General features: G+C 42.2%; 1 protein-coding gene across 1 annotated transcript in view; it reads left to right on the top strand.

Annotated features, from left to right (window-relative positions):
* The first annotated feature begins 4033 nt into the window (after positions 1–4033).
* The window catches only part of ILRUN (inflammation and lipid regulator with UBA-like and NBR1-like domains), a 62865-nt gene continuing 42120 nt past the window's right edge, over positions 4034–24778 (top strand). The window contains exon 1 of the mRNA XM_061632368.1: positions 4034–4430. Within this exon, the coding sequence (XP_061488352.1) occupies positions 4273–4430 (158 nt within the window). The 5' untranslated portion in view covers positions 4034–4272. The remainder of the gene's footprint in view (positions 4431–24778) is intronic.

Consider the following 24778-nt stretch of genomic DNA (forward strand, 5'->3'; position numbering starts at 1 on the left):
ATAGAAAACAATATACAAACTGGACTTCCGGCAAAAAAAGGAAAAACGCCGTTAGTTATAATTCTCTGTGGAGGACGATACAGACTAGCTATGGCAAAACTCCTATGCAATACCCCGAAAGTAATACTAAGCGATTATTACTATTACTATCATCATGAATGGCGCTTTACAGATTAAGCTTTATTTATTGTTTTTCTAAAGCAGAGTTTCAGTGTGATTATATCTAAGGTAAAGTGGGAATCAAATGTGGATTCACACACAGATCAGCTACTACTGGTGTTTTGCTGTTCTGCCAGCAGTGTTAGCATCATGAGCACCTACTAGCTTACATCAGTCTGGTAGTATTTTGGCTTTTTGTTTTGTTTACTTTCTGGATCTCAGATCAACTTTCAAATAGTTAATTATAAGGAGAAATTAATTTGACAATAGTCAAGAAATCAGAAGAAGGCTAGGACTGGGGAGGGCAGCAATGAGAGAACTAGAAAAGGTCCTCAAATGCAAAGATGTATCACTGAACACCAAAGTCAGTGTCATTCAGACCATAGTATTCCCAATCTCTATGTATGGAGGGTGAAAGTTGGACAGTGAAAAAAGCAGATAAGAGAAAAATCAACTCATTTGAAATGTAGTTTGGAGGAGAGCTTTGCACATACCATGGACTGCAAAAAAAAAAGAAAGAAAGAAATATTTGGGCGTTAGAACAAATAAATCAGAACTGTTACTAGAAACTAAAATGATGAAACGGAGGTTATCATACTTTGGACACATCATGAGAAGACATGATTCACTAGAAAAGACAATAATGCTGGAAAAAACAGAAGGGAGTAGAAAAAGAGGAAGGCCAAACAAGAGATGGATTGATTCCATCAAGGAAGCCACAGACGTGAACTTCCAAGATCTGAACAGGGTGGTTCATGACAGATGCTCTTGGAGGTCACTGATTCATAGGGTCGCCATAAGTCATAATAGACTTGAACGCACATAGCAGCAACGTACATAGCAATATATCATTTTAACTCAGAACATTCTAAGGATTACAGTATTACAGGCCTTACCCTGAAACTGCCAGGTGAATTATATTTGTGAGGTTAAGATTAACAAAAATCACACAATCCCAAATTACTGAAACCATTTAATGTGAGAATTCTCACATCCTCAGCCATTGTTGTATACATTCAGTAACATTGTGCGGTAGTACTTCCTGCTCAGTAACATTTTGGACCACAGGAGAGGGAATAACATTTTTATATTCTCCCTCATGTAAAAAGAAACTCCCGTTGCATGTAGAAAACTAGAATAACAGGTCTGATGAAGAGGAAATCCCTGATATAAGCAGACTGAAATGGTAAGGTCCAGGAAGGAAGCAACCATGTGATTTTGTTGACTTTATGAGTTGTAATACTACAGATCTTTAAATGCAAGTCTTTCTTTATTCACAATAGGGACAGCAGGATCATAGGGCAAAGTGGTGTTAGACACATGCTATTTCTAACAGTAGAATGGGTAGACTTACTCTTAACCCTTATCCCTAACCAGAGATATATGTCCAACAGAGTACCAGTTATCTTGGGAAAGGCAAAGCCACATGCATTCAGCATACTCTTTCTATAGCTGACACTGGGAGTTCCATTCATTTGTGATTTTCTGGATCATGCCAATGATGTTTACAGAACCACACCGATAGAACTTAAACTGCAGCAATTTCCAATGAGTGCAACTTATTATAAAGTAAATATGACAACACAAAGATGGATAGGATATTAGCACATAATAATAACAGCATAGCCATACATTATAAAATAAAATATGCATGGCTAGTATTATGTTTTACCTACTTCTTGACCTCACTGCTCATTGTATGATCAATCTATTTATAACACATGGAAGTATTTTTCCATGATATTTATCTGAGGATTACATACATTTATTTCCACTGTTGCACTATTGGAGATTTTTGCCTTATGTCAATATGCTCCTACAAACAATTTTTTAAAAATTGCTGTATACGCATTTCACTAACTGAAACTCATGTTCTATGTTAGTTGCTTTTCCCTCCGATAGATCATAAGAAAAAACACACATCATAAGCCAGAAAGAAAAACTCATTAGAATATTCTGTCAGTTGCTCAAGGCCAATGATACCCCATCTTTCCCCATTTTGATATACAGCATTTTCCTTTAACGCACTGCCCTGATTTTCCCTGAATTTGTGTTGTAATATTTACTTTACAAACATTGAAAGACAAAACACTCTGGTGTCTTTGTAGTATTACCCATGTTTGTTGTTTAAACCATCTGTGTATTCAACACTGCAGTGCTTCCAGCTTCATCCCTACCATATCCCAAGACCAACCTGATTATACAGCAGGGTGAAGGCCTCATGTTGGGTGGTAGATTTGAGCACTATTGTGGACAAAGTATGCGATCTTAGTTCTCAGCCTTACAGCAGTAACAATTGGAAAACAGCTCCAAAGGACACAGACATTATACCCATCCTCCTGAAACATCTTGTCGCTCACATCTTCAGGCAGTGAAAATATTAAGGCTAGACCTGACTTGATTCTAACCCTGCCTCAGGATTTCTTCCCACATAGCTGACTATATCCAAAGAGGCGGGCAATCACATTAGACTTGGTTTTCAAACTTTCTCCTTTTTTGCTAGACAATGGAACACCGGTATATGATTGGCATCTTCATTCTAAACACTTGGGGCACAATCCTAAAGGACTTTAAGAGTTAAATAGTAAGACAATGAATGCACATAATTAAAAATAATGCACCTACTTTATAATATCTAAAGGTTTAATTGAAGTAAATTATATTTTATTATTAGCCATGTAACTCCTTTTTGTTATTAGCCATATAACAATTTACAAACATGAGTCAGCTGAATTAATTTGCTATGATTACATGGACAGATTTTGTGACAGGATTACTTGTCTTTTAAATGTGAACTTCCACGGTCACCCAGAACAATGAAATGCACAGACATGCTGGGCTCATTAAATATTGTTATAGTTACACACTTCTGTGCATTTACATATACTTTTGGGGTTGTTTTGTTTGCCTGTGAAAATACCTACAATTATATTGTGTAACACAGTAAACTTCATTTGCATCCTTGTTTCTTTTTGAAACTGAAAATGTTAAGTTACTTTGTCTCTATAAACAAAGAGACAAAATCAGACTTAGTGAGATAAGCAAATTTAGACTGGTGAAAACTTTCCAGCTTGCCTAGTTTGAACTATCGCTGCATTCTTATGCGCAATACTAACCAAGGCTGCAATACTAACCAAATCTAAACAGAAGTAATTCTATTGAATCCACTGGGCGTGCTTTCTCCCCCAGGCAAGTGGCTTTAGGATTGCAACCCCACCTAGGAGCAAGGTCCGTTGAATTCAGTGGAACTTACTTGTATGTAGACCATGATCCTGCACACAATTACCTGGGAATAAGCCCCATTGAACTCAATGTGATTTACTTCGAGTAATGTATAGGCAGGTGGTCTTGGATGTGAGAAGGCTCACTAAGCTCAGTGGAAGTTATTTTCGAGTTAACATGCCTAGTATTGCACGCGTTTCTTAACTGCATCATCATTAAACGTAACTTTTTATTTTCACGCCACTGTTTTATATTTTTAGCTTTCAGTGCCTAAACTGAATACCATCGTGTCAGAAATCTTGCGTTTTGGGATTAAGAAACAACAATCCAGAACACAGAAACTAAAATACACGGTTTTTATTGGGAGCTTTTGGGGTTATACAAAATAGTTAACAATATAAATCACTGAGGGTTGCAGCAAATGAGTGTAAAGGGGAACAGCAAAACAAACAGAAATTTCGCTTCTAGCAAGAACAAGAAGGCTACAATCTTAAGTACACTTACTTGGAAGCAAGAAGCCCCGTGGGACTAACTTCCAAGTAAACAAGCGTAGGACCAGACTCTACGTGCCTTCCTACTCTCTAAATACTCTCACTCTACAGTTCATTTGCATACAAAAATGACCACCTCTTCCGCCTCTCTTTGCTGCATTGGGTTGTTGGTGTTTTGGTCACCCCCTCTGCTATGAAGTCACCAGGTCTGTGAGGTCACGGTACGTGGTGACGCTAGCAACGTTGGCGTGCCCTGCGTGCTATTCGTCCGCTCGCTTTCTTGCACTCTCCCCCCTCCCTTCTCCATGCAGCTCTGAGGAGGCGATAGTGGTGGCTCACGGGCAGCCCGGGGCCTAGTTGAAGGGGCCGGGCTGGCGCGGGCAGAGGGGGTCCCATCGCCATGGAGGGGATGGACGTGGACCTGGACGCCGAGCTAATGCAGAAGTTCAGCTGCTTGGGAACCACCGACAAGGACGTACTCATTGGCGAGTTCCAGCGGCTTCTCGGCTTTCAGCTCAGCCCGGCCGGCTGCGCCTTCTTCCTGGACATGACGAACTGGTACAGCCCTGAGGGAGAGCAGGGCAGCGGGGGGAGGGGAAGGTGAAGAGTGACCGGGGTGGGAGGTCGACTTGACTGTGTCTTCTCGGGAGGGCTGAGCGGAGGCCCGGGGAGCTGACTCTTCCAGGCCCAACTTGCTCTTCCTCCTGGGGAAGTTAACACGTTAAAGTTCTTCGGTTAAAGGTTTGATCCCAAACACACTGGCGAGAGGGGTGTAGCGTTGCGTTTCTCTCTGAGGTGGACCAACTCCGTCCAATGTAAACAACCTCAGTGTGACGCTTCTTCATACGCAGAACATGTCATATAAGTGCCGCCAAAATATAAAGGAGTCACTTTTTATTATTTTTAAAAGCACTGGATGAGGCCCTCATTGAACAGGTTCAGGCTTCACCTTGGGTTCAAGTCCTTGGGTCTTGTTGCTAGTCCCAAAGGCTGTGCTTTGTGACAGGTTCTGTCATGTTTTGGTTTTCTTTCTATTGGCTCTACATTCAGCCCTAGGAAAAAGTTTTTCCTGCATTTTAAAATGAAGAGATCAAGGCTAGAATGAGTATTCGCTACTATGAAAAGTAGAGTGCACATTTATGGCCCCTGCACATCTTGATGTTGTTTTCTTAATTGGAAGACTGTTTATATAATTTCTTTGGCTGGATTACATACTAGGAATGTGGATTATTGCTTTTTACAGCTCTAGAGTTTGGAGAAACATCTTCTCTTGGTATTGTTTTCCTAAATGTGACCAATTTCTTCTGCTAGGCTTATGGTTAAAAATTGACAAGGTCTGAAATCTGCTGTCAACAGTCATGGATTTATTAATCAGTTCTTGATTTGCTCTCCTTTTGAGTGTTTTCCTTCACAACTTCCCTGTGAGGTAGGTCAGTCACAGTTCCCCCTTTTTTTCTAATGGGGATTTAAAGCTGAAGGGTAGTGATGTCCTTGCTGGCTGTGTAATGAAGCAGGGCTTGAATTCCAGATCCAATCTCAGTTCTCTGTCAAGTACACTGTAAACATCGGAGGTAGAAGAACCTGTATACAGTTGTGGACCGTGTGTTGCTGAGCACATCTGTATAGCCACACAGGCAAAGGTTTGGAATCATAAGAATCTCAGCCTTAATTATTACTTCCTAAAGACCTGCTAGTCTTCAGGTTTATAAATAAAAGCTTCTAAAAATCCATGCATGCAGTGTGTGAAAATCCAGTGATAGAGAGGTGTGGTGTCAGGGCATGTTTTCAGCAGCTTGCTTTTCTCATATCTTCCCAACACTTTTCCTACTGCCCCTCTTTATGCATAACTTCCTCTATTCCTTCATCTATCAATTTTCTTTTACAAAAATCGTAACACTATATAAATATTAAAATTTGAAAAAAATACAAGAAGCTGGTGCACCTTTAAATTACTCTGAGCATGGGATTTACATCATCTTGATGGTGAATTGTAGCTCAAACAGTTTTGTCAGATGGGGTGAAAAGAACATTCTCGCCACAAGTCAAGGGTAATTGAAAATAAATCCAGTTGAAATTAATGAGGTAAATGTAATTAGAATTGGACTATTATCTAATACATCAGAAATGTGTTTTCTATCTAGTGTATAATTCCTTTATTTTATTTGTCACATACGTATTCAACCCTTTTTCTAAGGATCTCAGGTGTACATGAGGTTCTTATTTTATCCTAACAATACTATTAGGTGGGTATAATTATACTGAGGCTAGAGCCTAGTACTCACAAGCTGAAGATGAGAGAAACCTGTGTCTGGAATACACCATTTCAGAATGTAGGTGGGTACTTACAGAACCGGGGGGGGGGATTCCTGCATGTAGAAAGCAAGTAAGTCTCAGAGAAACCTAGGCTAGAAACCTCTACCCTGATTTCTAGTTCATTGTGTCAAGGTGTTTATTTTGGGGTGTACCAACAGTATCATGTAAGCCCCCACTTGTAGTCTGAAGCTGTACATTCCAGAAATAGATGCCATCTTATCTGCTTTTTGTGGTAACTAGCTGTGATGATTTGCCCAAGGACACCCAGTGAGATTCAGGGCATAAAAGGGATTTGAGTCTGTTTGTTTTTTGCAACCTTTTCCTTTACTCCAACTGCCGTACTATACATGGATATTTTAGAATCCCGTGTAGTTGAACACTCATATACAGAAATATGTGCCAGGAAGCTGGGATTGACCATGGACACCCATGGATTTGTTGCGCTTATAATATATGATGTATTTGAGAAACAGGAAACCTGCTGTGTTTTAGTATGTATGCATTATGTACCATAGACTCCGTAGTTTGTCCACTTGTAATGTGTGGCTGTTACTTTATGGTTGAAGTGGCTGAGATATCTAGCAGAAGAGTTCATGTGACATACATACAAACAAACTTGTCCCATACAAACTGGGAGGTGCAAAGAATTCATGGGGAGAGTAAAGCATGAGGGGAGAGGAAATTCGGCTCCTCGCATGTTTAGGAGTCTAAATAACAGAGAGAGCCTTCCCACTTCTATTTAATCCTTCAAGATCAATTCAACCTTCCTTTCTACATAATCTCCCTCTTTCCCACAAATTATTTGTTTGAGCAGATACACAATAGAAATAACCATTTTTGTTAAGAACATTTTGATAAAAGCGCAGACGTAGCATTTTCTAGAAGAACACCAGCGTCCAGCAGCAGGAGGTGCCTGGTAATATCTGGTAGACATGTATCTACCTGGGGGTCTATCTATCACAAACACTGTGGACACGTTTTCAGACTGTGATCAGATTTCACTGGTACAGTTCAGCTGTAGAGTGCAGGTGTGCCAAATATTCACTAATTCATTACACTTCCAGTTAAAGGCTCCCAGGTAGCAGTCTTGGGAAAGATCTCCTCTTTGAAATATTGGAGAGCTGCATCTAATCTGCATAGTTGATAGTTGGCTAAATGGACCAGTCTTCTTACTCAGGACACATAAGACCATACCAGAAGAGGAGATCAAAGACTGCTGCTTTTGATTTTAAACTCGGATTAGTTTCAAGTTTAAACTATAGTTGGTGAACCATCAACCATGGGTTGATTTTCACTTGTTTAAACTGACCATAGTTTAAACTAACCATGGAGTCCTTTAAGTTTAAACACTAGAGGGAACTCTGGTTAGTTTAAAATAAAATGAAACCTTTTTATCTACTCTTTGGCATGCAGAAGAAGAGAACATGTAGGGAGTGTGTGAGCCTGAGGTTTGTTGTCGCTTGTGCACATGATGCTAAATTGTGGTTTAGGACATGTTCTGTCCAAAAGGGCCCTTGTAGTTATGCCTCTACATCATCCAGCTTGCCATAACTTTCAGTCTTACCCACTCCTGGTCGTGTTCCCATCTTCCTTCTTTGTCTATTTACTAGTATGTAGATAGTATTTTCCAAAGGCTACTGGTACTCCCCCCCCGTGACAACTGTCTTGTACCCCACAAAAGAGGTTTGGCTGTCTGGGGAGATGTTGAGCTCTTTCACTAGAACAGTGTTTCTCAACTGGTGGGGTGTGCCCGGTTAGCGGTGGCTTTGAAGATCTGGGGGGAGTATGGGTGTTTCAAAAATATGCACATTATAAGTAAAATTTGAATATTGTTTTAAAAATATAAGTATTATTGTTATTATCATTATTATTAAGCCCAAAATTTTATTTAGAATTAAAAGTCATGATATTTCAACCTCTTTGAAAAATCAAATGAAATAATTAGCAGAGCCAGGTTGGAAGGTGTGTGTGGAATTTTTATGTTAGCTACAAGGGGGCATGGGTTACAAAAGGCTGAGAAACACTGTTCTGGTAGTCAGTAAAGTGGCCAGTGGTGGGCATAGTTTTCACAATTAACACATATAGCATGCAATCTGAAGGCAGAATGCAATGTTGCTTGAGCAGAGGGTTCCCCAACCCTCATGAGCAAATTTTGAGGATGCATGGTTACAGAGGGGAGAAGAGGAAAATGAACCCCCTTAGTGTGAGTGGAAATCTGTTCCGCTCATGTTTGAACAGTGCTGGATACAAACTGAAGGATGGGATTGGGAGCGGGTGGGTCTTCCTACAGTCACAGCTACTTACAAAACCAAATATGCAGATAAGTTATGTAGGATTTCTGTCTGTGTATGTTGTAACAGTATCACCCAAAAACATATGTATCTGGCCGCCTATGGAGAGAGACAGTGGCATTTTGTCGAATGGCTTGCAGCTGGCATATGCAGTACTTTCAAAAAAGATTTTTCTTAGGGGTGTGAGAGTGAGTGAGTGTGGCTACTTCTATCTGAATACTATCTTCTCAGTTCCACAAGTGTTGGACCTCCCTTCTCATTTAGTGTGTTCTCACTCTGATGTGCTCCTAGAGTTCTTCATTAAAAGAAGCATCTGTTAGGCAAGGTGATTGTGTCAGAGATGCTATATTTCTTTTTCCAGGGTAGCTTACTGTTTTCAAACACATATCCAGGTAGTTTTTGATCTGCTGCTTGTTTCTTAGCTGTGTTCCCACACAGAATAATAGAGCAAAGGTGGGTGTATGGTCAGCAGCTCTAATTGTATGATGCCCACAGTCATGAGTGTCTGTGCTTTGCAATTTTCTTCCTGTGGTACCATACTTTAGCTTTTTGCTTGTTGTTGTTGTTGTTATGTGCCTTCAAGTCAATTACAACTTATGGCGACCCTATGAATCAGTGACCTCCAATAGCATCTGTTACAAACCACCCTGTTCAGATCTTGTAAGTTCAGGTCTGTGGCTTCCTTTATGGAACCAATCCCTTGTACTGGCACTTAATTGTGTTCTGTTCATACTTACCATATGCTGTCTACATCTGCCACCAGCTGGTTGATGGAGAGGAGTTAGGTCAAGGGTGGAGAACCTCAGGCCTGGGGGCCAAATGTGGCCCTCCAGACCTCTCTATCTGGCTTTTGGGACTCACCTTAGTCCATTCCTCCTCCCAATGCCATCCCTCCCCCACCAGCCCTGTTCCACACCCTCCTTGAGTGTATTTCCCTGGCTGAAATGTGTCCGTGAGCTGTGATGATGTCTCTTGCTTCCCTGGATAGAGGTAGGACTGTGTGTTTGTAAACCTCTGATTTTGTATGGATGGAATGTAGCTTACTGTACAGAGGTAAGTGTTTCTCTGCCCACTTTTGCCTCTGCCCCTGTCCATCACTGGCATGTGGCCCTCAGAAGGCTGTCCACATGGAAGTATGGTCCTTGGGCTGAAAAGGCTTTCCTAACCCTTAATTAGCATCTCTCTTCCACATTTCAGTAACTGTAGCTATTGATGTGTTAGTGTCCAGATTCCCATCTCTATCCTGGGAATGATTGTTAAGGGAGGGTAAGGGGTGAGGTTTTTTTTAGTGTTGAAGGGTATATGCTGTTCTACCCATTCTAATTTCATTTTGGGCCCCAACGTTATTATTCTTGGGGTGTTTTGTCCTTGCATTCCGGTTAAAACTTATGTTTTGAATTCTTGGGGGATGTCTGTGTCCAAAGGTCTGTAGTAAGACTCCTTTAGATAGTCTGAGAACACATGTGTTGTACAGGTGCCATTCTTTGTTTTGTTTGATTCTATTGACCTTGAGGATAGTACTTGATGCATGAACTGTTTTGCTTGCTGTATCATGTGTATCCAGTGTTATGACTGGCTACTGGGCAAATATTACCATGCACTTGTGTACAAAGAGGTAGTCATGATCTTGTTCTCCAGCCTGGCTAGTCAGTGGGATATATATGTGTGTATTAATTTCTAGAGCTGACCATTGATTGTTACACTGATGCAAGAAGGATCAGCACTCTGCAGGTGAACAAGATACTAATTAAGTTGGCCCTCTTCCAACCTACTCTTCGTACATCTCCCTGTACCATGTGCCTGTGTTGATGTACCTCTGCAGTGCAACTGTGGTCCTCTTTCCGTGTGTAGCGGCATGGGAGCTGCTGCAGCATGGTACCTTGCACTACTGCTCAGTAATATGAGGTCCAAAGTAATGTGAGAAGTCCTTGCTATAGCTGTTTGCCTCACCACTATCAGTCCTCCATGCAACTGGAACAATGGAAGGAAGGAGCTGTGGTATAGATTCCCTTCATATGACCTTGAACTTTAGCTGCTGAATAGTGTTTTAAGGAGTGATGCTACAGGATCTTCTTGCACCACTGCAGCTATATTTCCCAGGTGGAGATCTGATGTGGTAAGAAGCAATGGTGTGGGCTTCTTATATGAACACCTCTGAAAGTAACAGTGGAGAAAGACCCTCTCTTGTGCTGACTTAGCTTTGATTCCTCATAGCTGCACCAGGATGTCCTGTGACTGTCTACCCACAAAAGGCCTTCTGCAGTCTAATACTGTTTACAGTCTCTGTGAACAGTATAACATATTTATATATTAGGATTGTGTTCACATAAAATAATATTTAAAAATCTACCTTGGTGTGCTTTGCCCTTTTGAGTTGCATCATTCCACTTCTCAAAATATATGAAATTGTGCTCGTAGGGGAACTTGCGGTCTCTAATATGTCCATATGAGCAGTATTCCCATTGCCATGAAACAAAAATGTTACTCTTGTTGATATTGAAAACTATGTGGTTTTTTAAAAATGGGTTTGGGTGTTGTTTTTAAAAAAGTCACTCAAGCTGGAAATTAGATGCTTGGGTTTATAGTTGACACTTTACTGCCAGTTGATAAAAGAGGTTCTACTATGTATTAAATGTTGTGCTTAACATGCTGAGAATGCATTGAATTCTGCTCTTTTCTGCCAGGTGATGTGTAATCTAGAAAGTCTGCTGACTTAAGTTTTTGTATTTGGATTAGAGAGCTGTCTTCACCCAATTTATTTTTTAGGATTTTCTAGCTCCTTCAGTAGTGATGTGCTTCAGCATGCCTAAACATGTTCTAGTTCTTTAATGGTGTGGAGTTGCCACCTGTCTGGTTTTAAGTTGGCCTAATTTTGGGTTTCACCCCTTTCCTTTTTGGGGGGTGGTGATTGTTTTATTTTTAGCTCACTCTATGTGGGCAATCTAAAGTTTACATTCATCCATTCATTGATTTGATTTACATCCTGCCCTTTCTCCCAGTGGGAGCCCAGGGTGGCAAACAAAAGCACTGAAAACACTTTAAAACATCATAAAAACAGACTTTAAAATATATTAAAACACAGCAACCATTAAAAACATACTAAAACAAAACATCTTTAAAAACATTTTTAAAAAGCTTTAAAAATATTAACAAAAAGAAAGTTTAAAAATATATTAAAAAGCAATTCCAACAAGGATGCAGAGTGGGATAAGGTCTCTACTTAAAAGGCTTGTTGAAAGAGGAAGGTCTTCAGTAGGTGCCAAAAAGATAACAGAGATGGCACCTGTCTAAGGGGGAGGGAATTCCAAAGTGTTGGTGCCACCACACTAAAGGTCTGTGTTGTGCAGGACAAAGCTTCTGATAAGATGGTATCTGCAGAAGGCCCTCACCCAAGCTGTATAGCGCTTTGTACACCAAAACTAGAACCTTGAACTTAGCCCGGTAGCTAATAGGTAGCCAGTGCATTTTTTTCAGTAGCGGAGTGACAGGTTGGTGATAACCTGCTCCAGTGAGCAGTCTCGCTGCTGCATGTTGCACCAGCTGCAGTTTCTGGACCAACCTCAAAGGTAGCCCCACATAGAGCGCATTACAGTAATCTAACCTGGAGGTTACCAGTGCATGGACAACAGTGATCAGGCTGTCCCTGTCCAGAAACGGCCGCAGCTGTCTTACCATCTGAAGCTGGTGAAAAGCACTCCTAGCCACTGAGGTCACCTGGATCTCTAGTGACAAAGATGAATCCAGGAGCATCCCCAGACTACGGACTTGCTCTTTCAGAGGGAGTATGACCTTATCCAAAGCAGGCAACTGATCAGTTATCCAAACTCCGGAACCACCAACCCAGAGCATCTCCAATTTGCTAGGATTGAGAGGCAGTTAGCCTTTAGCCAGCCCACCACAGAGTCCAGGCACTGGTTTAAGGCTTGCTCAGCCTCTCCTGATTCAGTTGTTACAGAGAAATAGAGCTGGGTATCATCAGCGTAGTGCTGACACCTTGCCCCAAATATCCTGATGACCTCTTCCAGGGGCTTCATATAGAGGTTAAACAGCATGGGGGACCCTGGGGCACCCCACAGCACAACTGCCAGGGGGCCAAAAGACAATTGCCCAGTGTTATTCTCTGAAAATGACCCTGGAGATAGGATCAGAACCACTGTAAAACAGTGCCTCCGATACCCATTTCACCAAGTCGTCCCAGAAGGATACCATGGTCACTGATATCAAAAGCCACCAAGAGATCAAGTAAGAATAACGTTGCACTCCCCTTGTCCTGAGCTTTTTCAGGAGTGGTCGAATCACCACCTCTTTCAGGGTGGCTGGAACCACTCGGTCAGACCCCTTCGGTAAGGTTTAATAAGCCAAGAAAGGCAAGCACCTTGCCCACATCATCAGGCCACATCAGTTGAAACCATTCCCAGAAGTTGCAGCAGACATTGCACTGGACACCTCACTGGGGATTATAGTAGATGTGAATGAGGCATCAAGATTGCTACGGAGGCGAGCAACTTTACCCTCAAAGTGCCTAGCAAACAATTCACAGTGGGCCTCTGAACCGTCTAAAACTCCATTTCCTGATGTCAACAGACGCCTGACAATACGGAAGTGCTCCACTGGGGGGCTGCTTGAGGATGCAGTGGTGGCAGAGGTGGGGCTTCTTCGCTGCCCTTACTGCCGCACAGTAGGTACGGTTATGATGTTTTGCTCATGCCCGATCAGCCTCACAGCACATCTTTCACCACTTGTGCTGTAGCCGTTGTCCAGCCTGTTTCATTGCCCTTAGCTCACTGGTGTACCAGGATGCAAACTGGGCTCCACAATGCCAGAGAGGGTGCTCGGGTGCAACCGTGTCAAGAACCTGACGTGTCTCACTGTTCCACAGCATGATAAGGGTTTCAACAGGGTCACCTGCTCTATCTACTGGGAACACCCCCAGGGCATTCAAGAATCCTGTGGATTCCATCAGTCTCCTGGGGCGGACCATCTTAATCTGTCCATCACTCCTGCAGGTGAGGATCGGAGCCATAAGTCCAAACTTCACCAGGAAGTGATCTGACCATGACAGTGGGGTGAAATCCACCCCCCCATCTCCAGACCACCCTTTCCTCCATCTGGAGCAAAAACCAAGTCAAGGGTGTGCCCTGTCCCATGCGTTGGGCCGGTGACAACTTGAGACAGTCCCATGGTCATCATGGAGGCCACGAAGTCCTGAACCGGAACACTAGAGGCAGCCTCAGCATGGACACTAAAATCACCCAGGACTATCGTTCCAGGCTATTCTAATACCACAGCCAAGATGGCCTCTGCCAGCTCGGTCAGAGAAGGTGCCGGGCAGCAGAGTGGATGGTACACCAGCAGCAACCCTAGTTTACTGTCTCCTTGGCCTGACACCAGGTGCAGGACCTCACAGCCAGCTCCAAGACAGAGTGGTTTCCCGGTGACAGAGATAGATGTTCTGTAGACCACAGCAACTCCTCCCCCCCCCAGTCCCTGCAGCCTGTGCTGGTGTTGCACCAAGTATCCAGGTGGGCAAAGCTGAGTCAGATCAACTCCTCCCAGCTCACCCACCCAGGTCTCAGTAATGCACACCAAATTGGCACCATCCATGATCAAATAATGGATGAGTGTGGACTTATTGTGTACCTATCTGGCGTTAAACAACAGCACACACAGGCCAGTGGGCACAGCACATGAGGAATGAGGAACCTGTCCATGAGAGGAGTGGGAGCAAGGAACAAGGCATGGATAGCCTTGCCCTCATCTTCTATAGTAGTTTTCCACCTCCTTCTACCCATGACTATGCCTCCTTCTACGCATGTTCACTGAAATTGGGGTGGCATCACCCATGTTCTTCCTTACTAAGACTCCTCCTAAATACCCGATATGAACCCAACAAGAGCCCACCAACAAAACCTTCTTGAACCAATTATCCCAGTAGGCCTCTGTGAAAATTGGGAACAGTCAGACCCACTCGATATTTTTCACACAGGGCACATCTCCCTTGTCTCACACCCAGGGAGGGCCAGTCTTCTGCCTTTTACAGACTCTCCTCTGAAGGAATTTGGCAACTTTCTCCTATCATTCAGTTCACTGCACAGGCTCTCACTCTGTGCAGGAACTACACATGCACCATATACCCTCCCCACAACCAATCTCCTACGCATTTCTTTAAATGAATTATATGTACACACATACAACTGGAATCTTTTGTTTTGAAGATGAGCAACACTGCAGTAAAGTTGCTCTATTTTAAAGATACTAGATTGCAGCAGTTTTGAAAAAGTGGTATATACAAAATTTTTGTGCCTGTTCATAATACTTCAGTTTTGGAACTAGTTGAAAGCAAATAAAATGAACTAAAATCAGAGTTGTGTTACAGGTTATAATAGTATCTTTTTTCAATACTTAAAACTTGAATTTCTTTCTGCCATAAGAAAACTTGGAGCTGTCACTGTTTCCACTAGGATAGTGTTCATAGACCATTAAAATGACATTTCCAATTAAAAGGGCTTCCTTGTATCAAGGTTTACCATTTTTCCATGTAAGATAACTTCCATTGATTTTGTCTCTTGCATTATTTCCCTCATTTCCTCCTGATAAGTCTTGCATTTTTTGTGTGGCTTTTAAAATAATGATTTCATGGCATTTGGTTTGGTATTTCACTGTTAACCTATTTTGGCTTAGCCTTGGTTAATATATTTGAATATCTAAACAGTGTCTAAGGATTACTAATAAACCACAATGTGAAACAATAATTTGAAGGAGGTTCTCCAACTATGCCTTTCATTAACCTTACTTGCACTAGCAAATAAACTCAATGTAGATAAAACACTTGACTGTGGTTTGTGCTCATCATGGTTTCTTGCTTTAACCTTGGTAACTTTCCTACACATTGTTTATTTTATTTACTAATAAGATTTCTTACTCACCTTTCACCATAAGATCCCAGAGCTGGTTACAACAAAATAGCACAATATTAAAATCAATCAAAATAATTTACATCGGAAAGATAATAATTTACATTGGAAAAGGTTCAGAAGAGGGCAACCAGAATGATCAAGGGGATGGAGCGACTCCCTTACGAGTAAAGGTTGCAGCATTTGGGGCTTTTTAGTTTAGAGAAAAGGCGGGTCAGAGGAGACATGATAGAAGTGTATAAAATTATGCATGGCATTGAGAAAGTGGATAGAGAAAAGTTCTTCTCCCTCTCTCATAATACTAGAACTCGTGGACATTCAAAGAAGCTGAATGTTGGAAGATTCAGGACAGACAAAAGGAAGTACTTCTTTACTCAGCGCATAGTTAAACTATGGAATTTGCTCCCACAAGATGCAGTAATGGCCACCAGCTTGGACGGCTTTAAAAGAAGATTAGACAAATTCATGGAGGACAGGGCTATCAATGGCTACTAGCCATGATGGCTGTGCTGTGCCACCCTAGTCAGAGGCATCATGCTTCTGAAAACCAGTTGCCGGAAGCCTCAGGAGGGGAGAGTGTTCTTGCACTCGGGTCCTGCTTGCGGGCTTGCCCCAGGCCCCTGGTTGGCCACTGTGAGAACAGGATGCTGGACTAGATGGGCCACTGGCCTGATCCAGCAGGCTCTTCTTATGTTCTTATGTTCTTATGTTCTTATAGGGATCCATATATATATTATACAGCCACGAGAGTGGAAGTATGCTATAGTCAGTATGGATTTTTTGCATTCCGCAATGTTAAATTGAAAATACCCCCATGCCATTCTGATGCTTCCCATAAGCTCATTAAAAAAAACCTTACAAAACTTATAGTCCTGAACTTAGAAACACTTGCTTAACAACCCTCTAAATTTTCATGGCGATACACAAAACAGGCAGATAGAATTGAGAGTTCAAAGTATAAAAAGTGAGAGAGAAAAACCAGGCCTCTTTTTGGACTTTTTTCTGTCAGTTCTCATAATTTGTTGAAATTAATTAAAAATCAGCCATGTTCACAGAGTACCTGTAATCCTATTACTGACCTTGCCCCATACTCTGACCTTCATCTTCTGCAGTTTAAAAGTTAAAAAAAATGCCTGGGTGATTTTTAATTTAAGAAATTAAGCATTGAAGTCTATCATAATGTTGGGCAGGCTCAGTAAGAACCAACTGTCAGCATTCTAAAAGCCAGACTCACAGCTGCTTGGCTTGGTTAATCATGAGACCACACCCACACCAGGCATTTATTTCACTTGTGACAGTCATGGCTTCCCCCAAAGAATCCTGGGAAGTGTAGTTTGTGAAGGGTACAGAGAAGACTACTATTCCCCAGAGTTCCAGTGGTTAGAGAGGTCTGATTGAAGCTCTGTGAGAGGAGCAGGGCATCTCCTAGCAACTCTCAGCACCCTTCACTAACTACACTTCCCAGGATTCTTTGGGAGAAGCCATGACTGTCTAAAGTGAAATAACAGTCTGGTGTGGATGTGACTAGGGACAGCTTTGGTTTAAATTTGGATGGGAGGCTACATGTGCCTGCTGTAGAATAAAAAGGTGGAGGAAACCCTGGAAAAGAATGATACTGTTCACTCACCATATGCTCAGAGGCACATGTTAACAAATTCTTCCAAGCTACACAGGAAGTGGATTGAACTGTGAAAGACCAACCCAAATTGTGTTTGCATTTTGACAAATTTATAGGGCAGTACAATATCTTAGAGAGGATGTCAGGTCTCTTGCTCCCCTGGTGCATTCACTACAGCTGCCCAATTTCCCTGCTTTTTAAAGTTCGATAGAAATATCCAGTGCTATAGGTACATTCTTAAACTTCAAAGTTGGTTGCCTTTTAGTGAATATATGCTGTCAAACACCAGAGCAAAGAGAGTGGGATCGAAAGGTATGAGTGGAAGGTGGCTCACACAAACTGCCCCGTCCTCCATCTGTGCCCCCCCAACCATTCCGAGAGGTTCAGAGAGCTCCTAAATAACATGGACTGTGGGGGCAGGGGGCTGTAGTGGAAGGAGAGAAAGAATCATCCAAAATAAATCAGAGGCACCTTCCATGAGCCTCAGTTTTGAGTGCTTTCCCCCCTTCCACTGCAGCTCTGTAGCCCATCATATTCAGGAGGGTCCTTTGAACCTCTGGAAGGGCTTGTGAAGATGGCTCAGGGGGCTATGGGAGAGAGGAGGAGATGGGAAGGATTGTTAGATGAGTGTTCTTCTCCTCATGCAGTCTTCGGATCCAACCCAATGTGAAACTATGCTTCAGCTTGTAAAGCTAAGGTCTCTCTCCAGAGGGTGTGTACTGGGAACCACCTGCAAGACCTGCTTGTTTCCTTACAGGCTGAGAGTCAGAGAGATAGGAAACAATCTTAACCACAGATACCATTCAGAACTGGCTGATTTAGCATCCTGATATCCACTGCTGAGACAACCAAAATTTCAGAGTAAATGTTTTGTTAATTCATAAGATTTTCATCCATACAATTCACTCTTAAGTCTTCCTAGTACATCCCTAAATGCATGTTAGTGAGGCCCATACATTTTGTTGCCTCCCGTGTCAAAAGATTGAAGGTTATTTAGCCCAATTGTGTGAAAGAACATCTAGGAACCACTGGACAAAAATGTGGCTACACTCCTGAATATGGCTCATCTTAATTTCTCCATATTTTTTAGAATGTCCTGACACATTCTGATGTTTTTATAATGGGTTGGGGGTTTTTTTGCACAGATGTTTTCTGGGTAACTAATCCAATCTAGCTTGGTCAGGTAAGATTACTCTAAAGCACGACTCCCCAATCTTTTTGGAGCCAGTGAGCGCATTTGGAATTCTGAAGAAAAGTCATGGGTACCGTCCCAAAACAGCTGCCATGAGAGGGGGGTGCCCAACCCATTTCAAATTGGTGATGCTAAAAAGCAAGCAACTTGGCCAAGAACCTGAGTATGAGATAGAGGTGAGATCTAAGCTCCAAAACACAAAATTTGCTTCGTTGCTGCCACTTTAATGGGAGAATCACATCCCCAATCCCCCCCCCAAAAAACACAGCAAAGCCACCTCATCCCCAACAAAAAAAAATGCAGGCATCTGTCTTCCCAAAAAACAGAGGTGAAACATTCCAGCTCAGTCCTACTGCCCCCCCTGCCCCAAATTTTCTAGGCAGGAGCAGGGATCCTTCTACTACTTTTTCTAAATACTTTTAGCAGATGGCTAGAAGGCAGAAGCGTGGCTTCCAACTGTCCCCTTTCTTACATTTCCCCAGGTTTGTGATTGTTCAAACTGAACCAATCAGATAGAATAAAATAGTTTATAATAATAACAATAATAACAATAATAACAATAATAACAATAATAACAATAATAACAATAATAATAATTTATAAGTCGCCTATCTGGCCGATGGCCACTCTAGGCAACGTACAATTTAGTTGCAATAAATGCATCACAATAAAATACATATAAAATACATATAACAGTAAAACTATGAATAAAGAATAATAACAGTTCAGAGTAATAGGCGATTAGTCCTAAAAAATTAACCCTCCCCGGAAGTCCCAAAGGCCTGTCTGAAGAGCCAAGTCTTCAAGGCTTTGCGGAATACATTCAGGGAAGGGGCATGCCGAAGATCATACGGGAGGGAGTTCCAGAGAGTGGGGGCCGCCACTGAAAATGCCCTCTCCCTAGTCCCCACCAACCTAGCTGTTTTAGTTGGTGGGACTGAGAGAAGGCCCTGAGTGGCTGATCTTGTCAGGTGGCATAATTGGTGGCGCTGGAGGCGCTCCATCAGGTAAACTGGGCCGAAACCGTGTAGGGATTTAAAGGTTAATACCAACACCTTGAATTGAGCCCGGAAAATAACTGGAAGCCAGTGTAGATCGAACAACACTGGGGTGATATGTTCCCGGCGGCGACAGTTTGTGAGTAGTCGAGCCGCAGCATTTTGTATAAGTTGTAATTTCCGGACCGTTTTCAAGGGTAACCCCACGTAGAGCACATTACAGTGGTCTAAACGAGAGGTGACCAGGGCATGTACTACCAGTGGGAGCTGATGAACAGGGAAGTAGGGTTGCAGCCTACGAATGAGGTGTAATTGATACCAAGCTGCCCGGCTCACTGCCGAAATCTGAGCCTCCATGGACAGCTTGGAATCAAGAACAACCCCAAGGCTGCGGACCTGGTCCTTTAGGGGCAATCTCACCCCATTGAACATCAGGTCAACGTCTCCCAACCTTCCCTTGTCTCTCACAAGCAGCACCTCAGTCTTATCGGGATTCAACTTCAACCTGTTCCTTCCCATCCATCCACTCACGGATTCCAGGCACTTGGACATGGTCTCCACAGCCAACTCTGGCGAAGATTTAAACGAGAGATAGAGCTGAGTGTCATCCGAATATTGGTGACACTGCAGCCCAAATCTCCTAATGATTGCCCCCAGCGGCTTCATATAGATATTAAATAGCATGGGAGAGAGGATAGAGCCCTGTGGCACACCACAATCGAGAGGCCAAGGGTCTGAAACCTCCTCCCCCAGTGCTACCTGTTGATGCCTATCGGAGAGAAAGGAGTGGAACCACCGTAATACAGTGCCTCCTATTCCCAATCCCTCCAGGCGATGTAGAAGGATACTGTGGTCAACAGTATCAAAAGCCGCTGAGAGATCGAGGAGGACAAGAAAGGTGAATTCTCCCCTATCTAATGCCCTCCTCATATCATCAACCAGAGCGACCAAGGCTGTTTCAGTTCCATGTCCAGTCCTGAAACCCGATTGGTATGGATCCAAATAATCCGTTTCATCCAAGTGTGTCGACAACTGATTAGCCACCACTCGCTCAATGACCTTGCCCAAGAATGGTAAATTCGAAATTGGGCGAAAGTTATTCAAAACCTGGGGATCCAAGGAGGACTTCTTTAAGATGGGCTTTACAATTGCCTCTTTGAGGGCTAATGGCATTACACCCTCCTTCAAGGATGCATTGACCACCGCCTTGATCCCCTCGCCCAGTTTCTCTTTGCAGCTCACGAGGAGCCACGATGGACAAGGGTCATTTAGACAGGTGGTAGGGTTCACAGTCGAGAGCACCTTGTCCACATCCTCAGAAGGGAGAGGCTGAAATCGATCCCACTTGACTGGCTTGCAACTGGCCAACTCTGATTCATTCACTTTATAATATAAAGGGCAGTGCTAAGTAGTCACAGCAGAAATTATATGTATTTATTAAATCAGATTAAAACCCTGGGAAAATAAACATATATTTGCCTAGCGCCTTAAGTAAGTACTAGGTGAGCTTCTCTAGGTGGGGTTTACATTTCCTTTGGGGAATTGGCACAGGCAGCCAGTGTAGTAGGATTTAACCTTCCGCTCATCACCTGCTAGCATCACCTTTTGTGGTCAACTCTCCAGGTAGGAATCACTAAAATGTGTGAAACACCCAGCTCAGCCTATCCATATGGATCCCATGGTCAAGGGTATCAGAAACCACTGAGATGTAGCAGAATTTGCATAGTTGTACTCCTCCTGTCCCTCATAGGCATAGGTCATCCAACAAGGTGATTAAGATATCTCGGCAGAACAAGGCCTGAAACCAGAATTGGAATGGTTCCAGATAATTCGTTTCAGTTACAAGCCCCTGGAATCGCACAGCAATCCCCTGTTTATTACAGTTATCTAGACCCAAGAAAGATTTCCTTTGGAGTGCAGGTACACTCTTTTTTTTAAAAAAAGTGATAATTATAAAAACAGTTTTCAGCTCAACCCAGCATGTCTGATGGGCCTCAATAAACCAAACCTAGGTTAAATTCCAGTTTTGGAGAGGGTTCTATTTTTTTTTTTACACAGCAATCCACCAATATATACAGACCTTGTTGTTATGTGCCTTCAAGTCCATTACGACTTATGGCGACCCTATAAATCAGTGACCTCCAAGAGCATCTGTTATGAACCACCCTGTTCAGATCTTGTGAGTTCAGGTCTATGCCTTCATGGAATCAATCCATCTCTTGTTTGGCCTTCTTTTTCTACTCCCTTCTGTTTTTCCCAGCATTATGGTCTTTTCTAGTGAATCATGTCTTCTCATGATGTGTCCAAAGTATGATAACCTCAGTTTCATCATTTTAGCTTCTAGTGACAGTTCTGGTTTAATTTGTTCTAACACCCAATTCGTAGTCCATGGTATGCGCAAAGCTCTCCTCCAGCACCTCATTTCAAATGAGTTGATTTTTCTCTTATCCCCCTTTTTCACTGTCCAACTTTCACATCCATACATAGAGATCGGGAATACCATGGTCTGAATGTTCCTGACTTTGGTGTTCAGTGATACATCTTTGCATTTGAGGACCTTTTCTAGTTCTCTCATACCTGCCCTCCCCAGTCCTAGCCTTCTTCTCCATTTTGGTTAATGACTGTGCTGAGGTATTGATAATCCTTGACAAGTTCAATATCCTCATTGTCAGCTTTACAGTTACAGAAATCTTCTGTTGTCATTACTTTAGTCTTTCTGGCGTTCAGCTGTAGTCCTGCTTTTGTGCTTTCCTGTTTAACTTTCATCAGCATTCGTTTCAAATCATTACTAGTTTCTGCTAATAGTGTGGTATCATCTGCATATCTTAAATTACTGATATTTCTCCCTCCAATTTTCACACCTCCTTCATCTTGGTCCAATCCAGCTGGTGCAGAATGCTGTGGCCAGAGTCCTCACTCGGACTAAAAGATCTGATCATATAACACCTGTCCTGGCCACACTGCACTGGCTACCAATACGTTTCCGGGCCAGATTCAAAGTGTTGGTTCTTACCTATAAAGCCCTTAACGGCACCGGACCGCAATACCTGATGGAGCGCCTCTCCCACTACGAACCTACCCGTTCGCTGCGCTCGACGTCGAAGGCCCTTCATCAGGTTCCAACTCACAAGGAGGCCCGGAGAGCAACAACGAGATCTAGGGCCTTCTCGGTGGTGGCCCCCGAATTATGGAATGCCCTCCCTGACGAGATACACCTGGCGCCTTCTTTGATATCTTTTCGGCGCCAGGTAAAGACCTACCTCTTTGCCCAGGCATTTTAGTTTTAGTTTTAGTTTTGGTTTTGTGTTTAATTTTAATGTTATTGTTAATTAGTTGTATGTTCTATTTTTGTCTTAATCTGTTTTAATGTTTTTATATTTACATGTTTTATCCACATTCGCTGGTTTTAATGTGGTTTTATCATATTGTACACCGCCTTGAGAGCCTGTTGCTATAGGGCGGTTTAAAAGTGTAATAAAATAAATAAAAATCCCGCTTTCCGTATGATACGTTTTGTGTACCGATTAAACAAATAGGGCGATAAAATACACCCCTGTCTCACACCCTTTTCTATTGGGAACCAGTTGGTTTCTCCTTATTCTGTCCTTACAGTAGCCTCTTGTCCAGAGTATAGGTTGTGCATCAGGACAATCAGATGCTGTGGCACCCCCATTTCTTTTAAAGCATTCCATAGTCTTCATGATCTACACAGTCAAAGGCTTTGCTGTAATTTATAAAGCACAGGGTGATTTCCTTATGAAATTCCTTGGTCCAATCCATTATCCAACGTATGTTTGCGATACAATCTCTGATGCCTCTTCCCTTTCTAAATCCAGCTTGGACATCTGGCATTTCTCGCTCCATATATGGTAAGAGCCTTTGTTGTAGAATCTTGAGCATTACTTTACTTGCATGGGATATTAAGGCAATAGTTCAATAATTACTGCATTCCCTGGGGTCCCCTTTTTTTGGAATTGGGATGTATATTGAACTCTTCCAGTCTGTGGGCCTTTGTTTAGTTTTCCATATTTCTTGACAAATTTTTGTCAAAATTTGGACAGATTCAGTCTCAGTAGCTAATAGTAACTCTATTGCAGGGCTGTGGTGTCGGTACGCCAAACCTTCGACTCCGACTCCTTTATTTTTCTACTGTCCGACTCCGACTCCACCCAAAATTGCTTCCAACTCCACAGCCCTGGAAAGCGCTGTAAATGTCTTCTTAAATAGGAAGCTCTCATAGTAGCATTTTTATCGCTGCCTGAATATGCGCTGATCTTGTCATCACAGTATTTGTCTTCATCTGGGTCCTGTGTCATACACTGACACACAAAATGTTTTCCATCTTGAGTTATGGTGAAATGCTCAACTACAGCTGACTTCATGGGAAGCTTCTTTGACATTTTGAATTTATATTTTAAAAAATATGTCAATCAAAATTTATTTTGAAGTCTGAGTCGGTACATTTCTGCCAACTCCAACTTTGACTCCACCCAAAATTGCTTCCAGCTCCACAGCCCTGCTCTATTGGTATGCCATCTGTTCCTGGTGATTTGTTTCTTCCAAGTATTTAAGAGCAGCTTTCACCTCACATTCTAAAATTTCTGGTTCTTCATCATATGGTTCCTCCGTGAATGAATCTGTCATCCTTGCATCTCTTTTATAGAATTCTTCGGTGTATTGCTTCCATCTTCCTTTTATTTCATGTCGGTCAGTCAGTGTGTTCCCCTGTTGATTATTCGTGGTTTAAATTTCCCTTTCATTTCTCTAATCTTTTGGAATAGGGCTCTTGTTATTCCCTTTTTGTTGTCCTCTTCCATTTCTATACAGTAACTATTGTAATAGTTCCTTTGTCCCTACGTACTAGTCGCTGTATTGTTGGATTTAGGGTTCTAACAGTGTTTCTATTTCCTTTTGCTTTTGCTTTCCTTCTCTCTTTAACCATTTTAAGAGTTTCTTCAGTCATCCATTGAGGTCTTTCTCTCTCTTTAACTAGAGGTATTGTCTTTTTGCATTCTTCCCTGATAATGTCTCTGACTTCAACCCATAGTTCTTCTGGTTCTCTGTCAACTTTTGGCCATAAGGCAGGGTACAAATTTAATAAATAAATAAATAAAACTAAGGTGAAAACCTCAAATCTGTTCCTTATTTGATCTTTTATTCTTCTGGGATGTTATTTAAATTGTATTTTAGCATTATGATTGCTTTGTTGTTCGTCTTTAGCTTTACTTTGATTTTCGATATGACCAGTTCATGATCTGTACCACAGTCTGCTTCTGGTCTTGTTTTTGCGGAAAGTATGGAACTTCTCCATCTTCTGCTATCAATTATATAATCAATTTGATTCCTATATTGACCATTTGGTGATGCCCACTTATATAGTCGTCTTTTCATTGCTCAAAAAATGTGTTGGCAAGAAACCGATTATTGGCTTCACAGAATTCAATAAGTCTTTCTCCTGCTTCATTTCTGTCTCCTAAGCCCCATTTCCCCACAATTCCTAGTTCTTCTCTGTTTCCTACTTTTGCATTCCAGTCCCTCATGATTATCATGACATCTTGTTTTGGTGTGTGATCAATTTCC

Source organism: Rhineura floridana, chromosome 6, assembly GCF_030035675.1.
Source record: "Rhineura floridana isolate rRhiFlo1 chromosome 6, rRhiFlo1.hap2, whole genome shotgun sequence".
In the NCBI taxonomy this organism is placed as follows: Eukaryota; Metazoa; Chordata; class Lepidosauria; order Squamata; family Rhineuridae; genus Rhineura; species Rhineura floridana.